This window comes from Rutidosis leptorrhynchoides, chromosome 9 (assembly GCF_046630445.1).
Source record: "Rutidosis leptorrhynchoides isolate AG116_Rl617_1_P2 chromosome 9, CSIRO_AGI_Rlap_v1, whole genome shotgun sequence".
Classification (NCBI taxonomy): domain Eukaryota; kingdom Viridiplantae; phylum Streptophyta; class Magnoliopsida; order Asterales; family Asteraceae; genus Rutidosis; species Rutidosis leptorrhynchoides.
The window spans coordinates 283,140,852-283,155,947 of NC_092341.1; the positions used below are offsets into that span (position 1 = coordinate 283,140,852).

The 15,096-nt window shown below is 32.3% G+C and overlaps 2 protein-coding genes across 2 annotated transcripts; one reads left to right on the forward strand and one right to left on the reverse strand.

The window, feature by feature from the left end:
• Positions 1–5,483: 5,483 nt before the first annotated feature.
• LOC139868823 (uncharacterized) lies at positions 5,484–6,554 on the forward strand. Its single transcript, XM_071857167.1, has one exon. It carries the CDS (start codon positions 5,484–5,486, stop codon positions 6,552–6,554), a length of 1,071 nt encoding a protein of 356 aa, XP_071713268.1.
• Positions 6,555–11,617: 5,063 nt separating this feature from the next.
• On the reverse strand, positions 11,618–14,278 carry LOC139869440 (probable receptor-like protein kinase At2g23200). Its single transcript, XM_071857755.1, has one exon. The coding sequence runs from the start codon at positions 14,251–14,253 to the stop codon at positions 11,809–11,811; it is 2,445 nt and encodes an 814-aa protein (XP_071713856.1). The 5' UTR covers positions 14,254–14,278; the 3' UTR covers positions 11,618–11,808.
• Positions 14,279–15,096: the final 818 nt, after the last annotated feature.

The window sequence follows — 15,096 nt, forward strand, 5'->3', positions numbered from 1 at the left end:
GGTGTTAGTGGTAGTATGTGATGATTATGTGTTCATAACTTTATTTGAGATGATAAAATAGAACAATGTGTGACTTTTATAGATATTTTTAAGAAGACGATTAAATTCTATATAAGTAAATTACAAAATTAGTTAGTCTCTGAACTAAAAAATTCATTATGCATTAAATTTTGCGTGAAATAAATAAAAACATATATTAATTACGAATGATATAATCAACGAGGGTTTGGATGTTTGCGCTGCCATGGGAAATCGTTTGCAACAATAACATTAATAATAAATATTATTTTAGTAATTTATTAATACAATATACATACTAATATTAATATAAAACATCGAAATTTTCTTTTAAAATGGTAGTTTTTGGAAAGATGTTTACAAAACTAGGAATTTTGAAAAAAAAACTTACATAACTAGTAAAACCGGAGTTTGAAACTCCGGTTTGCCACTTGTTATCCCAAATCGGCGTTTGAAAGTTCGATTTGTGTCCATGTCACCCCAAACCGGAGTTTGAAACTCCGGTTTGCCTACGTGGCATTTTTTTTAATGATAACTAGGGCTGTAAATGAGTCAAACTACTCATGAGCTAATCGAGATCGGCGCTTTAAAACTCGAATCGAGTCGAGCCCAAACGAGCTCGAGCTCGATCATAAGTTAGGGATCATTTAATAAACGAGCTCGAGTTCGAGCTTTGGATATCGAGCTCGTTTTAGCTCGCGAGCCTAAACGAGCTATATATATATATATATATATATATATATATATATATATATATATATATATATATATATATATATATATATATATATATATATATATATATATTCTTATAAACCTCTAAAATGATAATATCATCATTTCACTAATTACCTTTTAATTTTCATAATTATGATGTCATTATTATTTTATATATTAATTCTACTTAATTAAAAAAATACAAAATGGCATTTTACTAATTTACATTATAAAATTAATTGTAATTAAAAAAAGATACAAAATCAAAAAAAAAAAAACCGAGAATATATAAATACCCCCATGACCATATGTACAAATTTTTTAACAAATTGTACAATCTTTTACAAAACAACCCATGAACACATGTACAATCTTTAAAGCATATTGTACAACCTTCATATAATAATTGTATTTTAAGTTTTAAAAAAATTTCAAGAGCCATTTGTTATTACTGATAATTATTATCAAAAATATAAATAATTAATTTTTAAGCAAACTTTATTATTATTAAAAATATAAATAATTAATTTTTAAGCAAACTTATTATTATTATTATTATTATTATTATTATTATTATTATTATTATTATTATTATTATTATTATTATTATTATTTATTACTATTATTATTATTATTATTATTTTATTATTATTATTATTATCATTATCATTATTATTATTATTATTATTATTATTATTTTCATTATTATATATTAATTTTACTTAATTAAAAATTAAAAAAAATACAAAATGCCATTTTACTAATTTACATTATAATATTAATTCTACTTAAAGAAGATACAACATCAAAACAAATACCAAGAATATATAAATACCTCCATGACCATATCTACAATTTTTTTTTAACTAATTGTACAATCTTTTACAAAACAACACATGAACACATGTACAATCTTTAAACCATATTGTACAACTTTTATATAATAATTGTATTTTAAGTTTTAAAAAAATTCAAGAGACATTTGTTATTGCTAATAATTATTATGAAAATTACAAATACTTAATTTTTAAGTAAACTTTATTATTATTATTATTATTATTATTATTATTATTATTATTATTATTATTATTATTATTATTATTATTATTATTATTATTATTATTATTATTATTATTATTATTATTTAAATATGAATTATATTTACGGGATTAATTACGTTATATATTTATCCGAATTACATGTCTCAATACAAGGTCGTAATGTAGATTTTTATAACAAGAAAAACAGTAACTGTGATGAAAATTGTAAGATGCTGGTGAGAGAATGAATGTAGTTCATTTATTCTGACCAAGTTAAGTACATCAATATCATTGTAAAAACAACGACAAGTTTCTTAGTCAAAATCCGTGGTTCCACGGGTCATTAAACTAAATGACTTTAACATTTACATTAACTTAATACCTAAAACATATCATTAAACTATTTCGTTTAAACAAATCCGTGATTTCACGGGTCATTTCACTAGTACATATATATATATATATATATATATATATATATATATATATATATATATATATATATATATATATATATATATATAATATAGGGGCATGTTCAAACGAGAACAACAAAAAAGGTGAGAACTGTGTAACAATTAAATTAAATGGTTTATATGCATTTATATTCAACAAATTACAGATAACTGTTATCTAATGTTTATATCATTGGCAAACAAATGTTCACAAGCACAATTTACATGTTCAACTGTGAATTATATGAAATGTTCACATGTTTACAAACACATCTGCACATGTGAACGAGGAATTATATATTTGATTATATAGTTAAATTATAGGTCTTTTCGGACTTTTTTTGGTTCATTCTTATTCTCCGTCAACATTTATATGTGATTCAACTTATTCACATGTGAAAATCCTTGTAATTTAATAGTTCTCGCAGTTCTCGCCATATTTTTTATTCTCGTTTGAACTTTTGACTATATATATATATATATATATATATATATATATATATATATATATATATATATATATATATATATATATATATATAATTGGATACGAGTTGTGCATGCTAAGACCAATAAAACTGGATGTTTATTCCTTTTCTCTAAAACCCATCAATTCATTTTCCTGCTACCCCATTACTCCGTAAAAATAAACCATTGACTAGTTAGAGTTACTCTTTTCACGTCATTCCATAAAAAATTATCAATTCATTCATTTCCACCATTATCCAATATATCTATTTTATAGGTTTTATTCGACTTTCAAAGATCTCCCTCTTTAAAGCACAAGATCTATAAAAAAATGCTAGTCAGGCAAACCGGAGTTTTAAACTCCGGTTTGAAGTGACAAGGGCACAAACCGTTTTTCAAATGACAGTTTGGGATAACAAGTGGCAAACCGGAGTTTGAAACTCCGGTTTCACTAGGTTTGTAATATTTTTTCCAAAATTCCTAGTTTTGTAAACACCTTTCCAAAAACTATCATTTTAAAAAAATCGTTTAACATTAGTTGGTTCATTTTTACATGTATTTATAAATATATATGTTTATACAAATATTAATTAAACGCAAAATAAAGAAACAAAAAATATAGTTTAAACTTGTTAAACGTATAGTATATTTTAAAAGTATTTTTAGAGATAATAATATAAATTGGTGTAATTACTATTAACTATTTGGTATACTAAAGTAAAATTGTGTTCATAAATTAAAAAAAAAAGATTCACACACACACACACACACACACATATATATATATATATATATATATATATATATATATATATATATATATATATATATATCTGAAATAGTTTTGTGATATGAAGTATATCGTTTTTCAACTTTTTACGTTTTTTTATGTTATATAATATTTGATGAAAGCTATACCAATGAAAATGCATTTGAAATCTAATTTTATTTATATAATATTTATCAAATAAAAATAAGTACTCCGTAAATTGAAGTTGAAATACAAAAACTACTAAAAGTGAAAACCGCCCACTTTGACCACTCCCAACCAAGACTGAACGCATTTTAACCTCGATATTTGTCCCATTTACAATAAATAATTAACTTTATCCATGAAATAATCATTTATTTGCTATATTTTGTAGATTATGCGATTACGAAGGTGATGCAAGAAGAATAGAACAAAAAAAGTTTAAAGCGAATAAAATATAGCGAAAATGGTGAAAGTCAAATTACGACCCCAATGACCAAGTCATGACCAAGCCACAACCGGGCATGACTAGGCCATAGCCTGGTATGACTAGGCCATAGCCTGGTCACAACCTAAATGGCTAGCAGAAGCGACATAAGTTACAAGTCATAACCCAAGATACGGCCCATTAAAACGTTCTTAGAATACAACCCTGCATTCTAGAATTTTTTTTTTTAAATAGTTTTTTTGTTAGAGTAATTACATAAATGGTTTTTTAGAAAAAAATTATAGAAATAGGTAAACCGACGTTTGAAACATCGGTTTGTCATTCAAGTCCCAAACCGGCATTTCATTTGCCGGTTTGGTTCCTCATAAACCCTAAACGTATACGTTTCTGACAGATACTGATATTCACTGCAAACCGACCTTTCAAATGCCGGTTTAGACACTGATATTTACTGCTTCTTCAGTTTTTTCAGTGTATTATTATTGTATTTTTTAGTGTATTATTACTGCAAAGCTGCAATCTATCATGTCATTGTTTGAGTGTGCATTTGAATTTTCCACCCAAAAATTTTATTTATAGAGCTATGATTGGAATCAATTAATCTCAATTCCATTGTGATTACATCTTGTTCTTTAATCTCTAAAACACATCCTCATATTACTGAAAACACCAAAACACCATTATATTCATCACATATAATGGCCGAATTTACTGGTTTTATGGTTCATTTTATTTGGGGTGGTAGAATTACATTTCAAAATGGGTGGTTAACTGGTGATGAAACATCACTTAGAACCAGTTTTCCACTATACCAAAAGATTAATTGCATGCAGTTAAACGAAATGGCTTATAAATGTGTGGGTTCTGATCCAAGAACACATACATTGAAGATGATTATGTGGAATGATTACTTCGGTAATGCGTGTCCGACTGAAATTCACAACGATAGGTCTTTGGAATCAATGTATTTTTTGGCAGGTCAAAATGCACGTTACGTTGGTCAAATTGAAATTCACTTTGAGCAAGTCTTTCCGACACAAGGATCCAGTTTTGTTGATCAGTTACAAAGTTTAATTCAGTCTTCTCAGGTTACACAAATTGCGGCCGGTGGCGCATCCACATCTCAATCAGGAGGTGTGTTTGTAGATGACGATGAAGAGGTGGGTGAAGAACAAAATAAAGAAGTAAATTCCGACGATGGTGCGTCAACAACGAGTGATGGTTCCGTAGAGAATTATATTGTTGAAGGTGATATATCCGAAGATGATCAAAACGTGATCGAGAGACCGATCCAACCTATCGTGAACCATCATTTCGGGTTTCTTAATGTTGAAGAAGATTCTGGTCTATCTGCATTCGACGAGGATGACGGGCTAGGATGGGATTGTTATAACGACGACGATGTAATTAGAAAACGAATGGTTCTCAGAAATAAAGAAGAACTTGTATCCGATGTTAGGAATTGGAATATCGACCGACGGAGAGAAATATTTGTTGAAGATAGCAGGTGAAAATATTATAAAGCAATTTGTTACAGAAACAGTCCTCATTACAATGGTCCGAACCAAAATAGACGATGTCCTTGGATGGTAGCTGCTACAATGAAAAATAAGGATAATGTGTGGAAAATTATAAAATGGTTTGAGGGACACATTTGTTATGGAAGCGTGCAAAGTAACAACAATCGTTGCTTAACTTCCAGCATAATTGCTACTGATATTATATCTTATATTAGTCAAGATATTGCGTATGAGGTTAAACACATCCAAACTCACGTAAAAAAAGTTTGGAAAGTGGATATCTCTTACGCAAAGGCTTGGAATTCAAGGCGTACTGCAATTGAACGTTTGTTTGGAACTTGGCAAAGAAACTTGGCAGAATTGCCCACATATGTCGATGAATTTCTTTACACCAATCCGGATACTATTGTTCGATGGGCGTTTGGCCCTCAAGTAGAATATGGTGTCCACACATTTAAATATGTATTCTGGGCATTTGGCCTCGCTATTATGGCGTACCACCAATGTATTCCTATACTTTGTATTGATGGAACTCATTTGAAGGGTAAATACATTGGCAAGATGCTTACAGCGGTAGCCAAAAATGCCAACGGGCAAATTCTGCCTGTTGCATTTGCAGTAGTTGATAATGAACCGAACGAAAGTTGGGCTTGGTTTTTGAAACTGGTCCAAACACAAGTTAATGTCAATAAAAGAGATTTGTGTATTATATCTGATCGTCATGTAGGTATACTTAATGCGATGGCTAACCAGCAATATGGTTGGCATCATCGTTATTGCTTGCGCCACATTCGTAGTAACTTGATCACAAAGTTTAACAGAAACACCGAGTTGAAGAAGTTGTGTTGGAGGGCCGGTTCCACGGTGCAAAGTAATAGATACAAACTTGCAGTGCGTGGAATTAAAACAGTGAGTGAGGCTGCTTGGAAATATTTAGAAGACGCTGATATTCATAAGTGGACTTTGTTTAGAGACAACTTTCGTTTGCGTTGGGGTAACTTAACAACAAACACAGCCGAGTCGTTGAACAATGTTTTGCGTCATGCACGTATGATGCCAGTCAAAGCGTGTATGGATTATACATTTCACTACACAAGAGAGCACTTCAACACGCAAGAAACAACCGCTCATGAATAGCAAGCACCACTATCGAAGTCTATGTGGACACAATTTCAAGAACGTGAAAAACTTGCTTCTGCTTACACGGTTACATGCTATAACCAGCAAACAGGGGTGTACAAGGTTCAATCTACATATCAAAGAAGCGGTGATGGTGGGACAGAGTACACTGTTAAATATTTGGCCAAAAAGTGCACTTGTGGAAGATGGCAACATCAAAGAATGCCTTGCTCTCATGGTATTGCAGTATGTCGCATGAGAAATAAAGATCCAAAAACCTTGATCAGTATATACTACATTACTACCACGTGAAGGGAACAATATAGTTATCACTGACATCCACTAAGAGATGCCACATACTGGACCACAGCAAAATGGACAATGAAGGCCGATCCAACACGATTGATCACACATAGGGGTAGGAGACAATCACGACGACACCATAATGAAATGGATGAAACGCACAACAGAGATACAAGTCCACCTAGGTGTGGTTTTTGCTCAAAATAAGGTCATAACAGGAATTCGTGTCCTACTAGGTTCGGTTAAGATATGAAGTAGTTGTAACCGTAGTTATTTGTGATCAATTGTTGTAAGCGTAGTTATGTTGTTGTAACCGTACTTATGTTTTCAATAAAAATGTTGTTCGTAATAATGACAATGATAATAATGAAATAACTCAAACCTATTACAACTTATAGTTTGAGATGCAATTTTACAACATAAAAAAAAAAAAAAAAATAGAACTAAAAAAAATGGATGAATTAGCATGCAATTTTAAATAAAACTCAAAAAAAAAAAAAAATTGCATGCAAACCGGCCTTTCAAATGTCGGTTTGATTGTTTCTATAGGTCCACACCGAAACCCTAAATACCGTATACTAGTTTCGTATAAAAACACCCAAACCGGCATTTGAATAGCCGGTTTGGTGTCGAAACAGACAAACCGGCAAATCAATGCTCGGTTTACCTATTTTTATAAAAGAAAAATTAAAAACTATTTCTATAAAACCTATAAATATATTACTATTTTGAAAAAAAAAATTCTGCATTCTACATAACTGCCCTTCATAATGGCCCATGTGTAAGTACTTGTGTTTGATCTTCGATAACAAACACATTAGGAACCACATCAGCATAAAGAGAGCAGAGACAAATTTAGTCTTTATAACTCCTAACATCAAGTAAAAAATAGAATATATGAAACATGTGAATAAATGGAAAGTAAGGAAAACTTCATACCATTATTATTATTATATACAATTATATAGCACACAAATGTATAAATCCAAAAGAATACAATATTCAATCCTTATGACGGAAAAATTTGTAAAATCGAAATATAAAAAAATAAACATACTAGCAACAGAGCCAACTGCTGCATTAATATCATCTTGTATAGAACTTGCTCGGCTTCATATCCCACAACAGTACTATCAGTTACAACAGCTGCTTAAAGAACACACAAAAAAAAATTAATCTTTAGGAATGGTTAAGTAAATAGATAGAAACAAAGAAATCATGAGATTATTGTGCACAAATATAAACCACACAATGTATAAATGATTGAAAAACAATATCAGTAATGATACCATAGGTATGGATAAAAAGATAGTAGCTATAAACTTTGAAAAAATAAAATACAGAGAAACAATTCATTGACTTACGAATTGTAGCCTTATGTATACCAGTAGCCATGTCCGAATATAACTCAGGATAGCCAGTATCACAATAAAACATTAACTGCCTATTTGCAATTTGTCTAGGAGAAGCATAATTAGAGCCCAAAACTGGAAAATTATATCTAGCACTCCAAGCCACTTTTCTTTATCTCTTTTTTAGAGGCATTTAAGTAAACAATATATAGACAAACAAAACTAAAGAGCAACTTATCCCAAAAACAGTTTAGTGAGCAAAAACTTTTAAGTAAGAACATGGTGAGTGCCAAAAAGAACAACAGTAAGAAAATTAACAAATGCATCGAATATGTAAAAAAATATATTAAAAAATAGATATCATTAGGAAGAACTACCTAATCATAAACAAACCAAAGTGAAATGACCTGGAAAACTACACGAACAACATCATGTACATAAATATCCAAAGGTGAAGACATTATCAACTAAATCCAACATAACTGAAATCAAACAACATACAAACGATAACATCAAAAACTCTACAACACGAAGAAGGTGAAAATTATTTAAAGTTAAACTAAGAAAGAATAACTAAAAGTAACGGCCACTTATAGGTATAAACTCGATGTTCTTCAATTCAATAGCCAAAAGCAGTCAATATTAAAGAGCAAAGTAGGAAAACGGTGCTGAAAAAGAGAAGAAACAGGAAGAAGAAGAAGTATAGCAGGTAACAACAGCGAAGCACAAATTCTGCAAATCGAGTTAGAAAGTAAAATTACAAAAAGTAACCAAAACTTACAGTTACAAAATACACAACAATTGTGAAGACTGAAGCACGTCGCATAACACAGTAAATGACGAAGAATAACAACGATGGAGATAACACAATTGTAGAAAGAAGCAGATGTCGGTCACCAAAGAAACTAAAAAACTAGCACGTGTAAAAAGAAGAAAAAAAAGGAATGAACATGGAATCAAACTCGAATCACCTTCAGACTATAAACATCAAAAAACCACTCATGCTACATAACAATGTTTATGAGACAAAAAACATAATATATAAACACTAAAAACAAACAGAGGTGTAAAATGACCTTTCACGATAATCGCTGGGGACTTTCTTAAATAATATATATAAACATTCAAAAACCACTCAGGCTACAATAACACTACAACAAAATGTTTATGAGACATAAAACATAATACGGAGTATATAAACAATAAAAACAAATAGTGGTGTAAAATGATCTTTCTGGACAATCGCTACAGTATTCATAGAAGGTTAGTAGGGGACTTTCTTAAATAGTAGTCTCTCCGTTTCATTACAGGTGTCCACTTACTTTTTGCATACATTTTTAGAAAATCCCACTAACTCTATTTTCCACCAATCAGAAATTTTCTCTCTCCAAAATAACCTCTTCTGATTAGTTGAAACACAAAGTGGACACTTAATATGGGACGTCCCAAAATAGAAATGTGGACACTTTAAGTGGGACGGAGGGAGTATATAGTATATAGAGATAATAAGTAATATAAATATTAATAATTATTAATAATTAATAATAATAATTATTATTATTTTTTATTTTTAGTAATCATACTATTTTTTTAGGGCGACTACTCACTTTGCGAACATTTCGGACTCATCGTAGGTGAACCTCCGTGAACACGAGGAGGATTAATTTTTTCAGATCCATGAATTCGAACTCATGACCTCTACTTTAGAAGGGTAAGTCCTAACCACTTCACCATCACCCCGTGATTAAAAGAAATGGTAGAAAGATTTGAACATGAGCCGATTTGACTCTAATACTGCAATAACTATAATGTGCTAGACTAGAACCATGTAAAAGTGTCAAAAACATATTTGATGCCTAAACTAGGAGTAATAATATATTGTATTGTTTATATTGATAAGCATTCAACACATTAAGCAGTTAATAACTCAAAAATGCTGGTCAAAAAAACCCCATATTGATTCCTTAGATAGGCATCCAATATGTTTTTGACACTTCTACATGATTCTAGTCTAGCAAATTATACTTATTGGAGTATTAGTTACTTATTATAAACTGGAAAGTACTAAAGTAAACAGAATCCCAAATGAATTGGAGAATCAGTAAAGTGTAAAAGTTTCAAACTATAAAACTCCACCAAACAATAATAAAATTCCCATTCAAACATTCCAAGTCAAATACTCCGTACACACCAAATAACCCCATAGTAACTGAAAAGGCAAATTATATATACTCGTTTATTATTAAAAAATTGTAAAAACCCATAAAACCATATGAATTAAATAATTATATTGTATAACATGTTAATGCATTTTATAAAAAAAGAATACCATTTTAAATGCTAGATTTATCACAAGACTAAAAAGTCACAAAAAGACCCCATAATCCTAAAAACCCCTTCACCTTAGTTATAATTAAGGTGCTGTTTGTTTTTTAAGATGTTTTTGTCTGAAGATCTGCGGACCATGTCTGTTAAGAAGATGTGGTCTGAAGGTCTTTATGCTGAATAATGAAGACTGTTTGTTTTTATGTCTGCAACATAACTTAATTCTGTCTGCAGCACTTAGAAGCACATTTCTAAGTCTGCGAGGCTGCAGACATAATAAGACATTATTTTATCTTATGTCTTCAGAAAAACAAACTGTCTGCAGTAAAAAGGTCTGCCTCCGCGCAGACATAAGACATAATAAGGTCTGCAGACAGAAAAACAAACAACACCTAATTCTTGATTGCACCCGCTTATACACCATTCTTTTCCACCCTCATTTCTCCACCACCCCTTAACATACCATATTCTCTTTACCCAATTTAGCACCACCACCCTAAAGTTTAAACACATACCCAAACACCATATAAATGTACACCCAATCTCTTATGGACAAACTATCATCAATGAGTAGCTTTAGCAGCAGCTTTTGCTTGTTTCCGTTGATGTTCATAATGACGTTGGTTGCTTTCGCTGAGACGAGAAACTTGGCACCACCCAAGTTGAGTCATGTGTCCACGAACGATGAACAAAAGCCCGCTTCAACGTTGGAGTTCGTGAAACTATCACCATTTTCCGAACCAGCAAGAAGTGACCATCAAGAGCATGATCATGAGTTGGACCAAATTGAAGAGAACGATGAAGGTTATAAGGCAACTTCAACTGGTCCGAGCCAAAAGGGTAAAGGACATAAGTGAAGGTGTACATATATAGGCAGTTTTATACATGTTCATTGTAATGTAACTAGGCATAGATATATATGCTTACGTGTCTTAGGTTCAAGTATGTTCAAGTTACTTTAGTTTATCATATGTATATGTGTGTACACCATTTATTTTGGTGATAAGTCTATAAGAGCATGGATTATATGTACTTTTCATTTTTCAATTCAAGCATCTCAACTAAATTCGTCTTAACATACAAATCTATAAAACTTGTGAGTTTATGAGAAATACATATAAAACACAAATGACATATAAGCTTAAACATTTTTACATATGATAGATTACTTGGTATAAATCATCAATGAATATATACAAACTATATTAAAATGAAATGTCACAAAATAAAAAGTATCAACATTTAAGTATAAACTTAAAAACCTTGTGAATCGACCTCGTTGCTCATATGTACTATCGAGCTTCATCAATCTTCAACTGGGAAAACACTTGGCTTTCACTCGGGTAATTTGTTGCCGAGCTATCATTCACTTCATAATCATAATCATCATCATCTTCGTTAATATTAGAAGGCAAACGATGAATTATCGACATGGGCAACTGCAACGAACTATTGATCGTGCAATCATCATAATGCTGATCTTTATCATCCACCATTTCTTGAAGCCTTAACGCGTACTCTAAGTCCCATAACACATCAATCATACTCGGCCTCTCATCCCCCGAATCCTTCAAACATTTCTCAACCGTTTCCAAAAACTTCTTTAACGAATTCGGGCTTATTTTATCCACAAGAAATGGGTCAATAATTTTCTCAACCATCCCATTTTTTATGTTTCTTATCGCCCAATCGGCCAAATTTGCTTCCTTTGGAGGAAGTCTGTTATCGAGCGCAGGCCTAGCACAAAGTACTTCAAGTAAAACAACTCCGAAAGAGTAAACATCCGATTTTGGAGTTAGTTTCATACAACTTATGTATTCAGGATCCAAATACCCAAAACTCCCTTTAATATTGCTTATATCTCCATCTACATTATCCAACAAAGATATTCCAAAATCGGCCACTTTCGCAACATACTTCTCGTTAAGCAAAATATTCGTCGATTTCACATCACGATGAATTATCCCGGCATCAGAGCCTGTGTGAAGGTAATGTAGCCCTCGAGTAGCGCTAATGCAAATCTCGAGCCTTTGGCTCCATGAAAGCTTCGGGTTTGTATCCTTTACATCATACAAATGATCTTGTAAAGTACCCTTTTCCATATACTCAAACACAAGTATCATCTCATTCTTCTCATCACAATAACCAATCAACGTCACCAAATGCTGATGTCGTATCTTCGACAACACCATAATCTCGGTCACAAACTCGGGCCTACCTTGCCCGTGCCCCTTTTCACCTCGTTTAACCGCCACTATCATATCGTTGTAAAGTATCCCCTTATACACCTTCCCAAAACCGCCTTTTCCAATCATTAACTTCTCGTCAAAATTATTCGTCGCTAGCAAGATATCGTTAAGTGGAAACCGAAGGTTTAGGTTCAAATTAGGTATTGGCGATGGATGGGTAATCGTAAAATCAAGACTTATACCCGTGTACGAACTCCTACCATTCGAGGGCCCCATCTGAAATTCTGGCTTCGCCCCTACCACTGCGCGTTTACCCCTCCCGTATTTCGACCCAATATAAAAACTTACTAGCAAAACAAACACGAACACCACACCTCCAATCACACATCCAACCACAATATAAATCACCTTCTTACTTTTCTCCTTGTCCGACCCAATATCAACCCGACCCGAATTTTGTAAAGGCATCATGATCTCAAGCCCGTTTAAGAACACAGGTTGATTATTATTACCTTTAATCGCTCCGATACTAACATTCACAAACTTAGACTCATCAGATCCCACAACTAAATCGACATACAACGGAACTTGCAACTCCCAATATTGACCGTCAGTTGGAATCACCTTTTGACGGCTATTAACGAAAAGAATAAACGTGTCATTCGGACCCTCAAGACCCGGGCTTATAATATCACAAAAATGGGCCCGAACCAAATACATCGAACTATCGTTAACCTTAAAACTCCATGTTAGATTCACAGTTTTATTTGTCAACTCTTTAGCTGTATTATAAACATCATCAGGCGCAATAAATATATTTGATGCTCTACTTTTCACCTGCCCTGTTTTGTTAGCTGCTGCTAAACTGCTAATGATAAATGGATCATCAGGAACCCAAACTCTTCCTAACGGGTCGGGGCCCATTTCACCGGGTTGTCCACCAACGTTAATTCGATAAATCGGGCTAAATGCATTAGACGATGAAGTATTACTCAATCCTACTTCATCTTTACTAAACAAATCTTTCATTGTTGTGAAAGCTTCAATCGCATTCACGAAAGCAGGGGACGATTTATCAAACGGATTAAACTCGATAATAAACGTTTTATCATCAGGCCCAATCGGGATTATAAGTTCTTTAACAGCGTTAACTTCAGGTAACACAATGAACCCATTAACCGAAACTTGAAATTTCGAATTAGATAAGTCGAATTCCTTGTATGAAAATGGGTAGAAATGAAGACGTACCATGACAAAAGTATTGACGTCATCTGCTTCAAGTTTATACCCTGATTTGGTATTGAAAACTCTAGCAGTTTTGTAAAGTTCGGGTACTTGGGTGTTTGTATTTGTTGCCGTTTTGCCACCGTAGACTTTGAAGTTAACGGGCTTAACGTCTCCGTTAAATGTCCTGCCGTTGAAAGAAATATTGTTAGAGTTGGAACCACAGTTGATGAAGTAATGGTCTGGGATAACATTTTGTGAGGAAACAAGTGAGAGTGAAGGTAGAAGGATTATGATTAGAGAGAAATAAAGAGTGGATTTCATTTTTTTTTTTTTTTTTTAATTTGGTTTGAATAATGGAAATGGAAATGGAAATATGGAATGAATGAATAGATATAATTATGGATTAATAATTGGTTTAAATTTGATTCTTTTCACAAGAAGAAAGAAGACAATATGATAAAAAGGGGAGTTGACGAAGACTATGAAGACAAGTATTAAGTGGCTGCTATTTGATAGAAACTTTTGTATAGAAGTGACTAAATAAAAAATATCACCCAATAAGAGTTACCAGGACCACCATAGTTAACCTTTCACTATATGTCTTCTAATACATGCCATTAATGAGTTTAAAAACTACTCGAATGGTAGTTGTTAGTTTTATTTGCCGAAAATACTAAGAACTACGTATATAACAAGAGATGAAGCACCAATACATCCGAGGATAAATAATAGGACATACGATATGACTCAACAACAAAATAAGACCTAAACTCGAGCTCACGAACTACACAATGAAAAGCGAAAACCTAAAGAACAAAACGGAAGCTATCCAAAGGATAAAAGGTAAAAGGTAGAAGCTTTTTTCTGTTCAGCCTACCCGGAAGGTGAGTAATCCGACCCCATACTCTGATATACGCAACCCAACATGATTACTCATTTACTCTCTTGCAAAATGTCTTTCACGAAATCACCAATATTAGCCATTTTGGCGCCTTGGTTGATTTTCTTTTACCTAGGCTTCTTCGGCTTCGAGGATGTCTTAGGTGGGTTAGATGAAATAATGAAAATCGCCTTAACTTTGTCGCCTTCAAGTCCTTTCATCATTTCATAAAAACGGCGAACAGTGAGTCAGAATTAATATTAGAACCCCCAGAATTCAAATCG

What these genes read in the sequence shown, in the direction of transcription:
- LOC139869440 (XM_071857755.1), bottom strand. Translation starts at nt 14,253, where the DNA reads ATGAAATCCACTCTTTATTTCTCTCTAATCATAATCCTTCTACCTTCA.
- LOC139868823 (XM_071857167.1), top strand. Translation starts at nt 5,484, where the DNA reads ATGGTAGCTGCTACAATGAAAAATAAGGATAATGTGTGGAAAATTATA.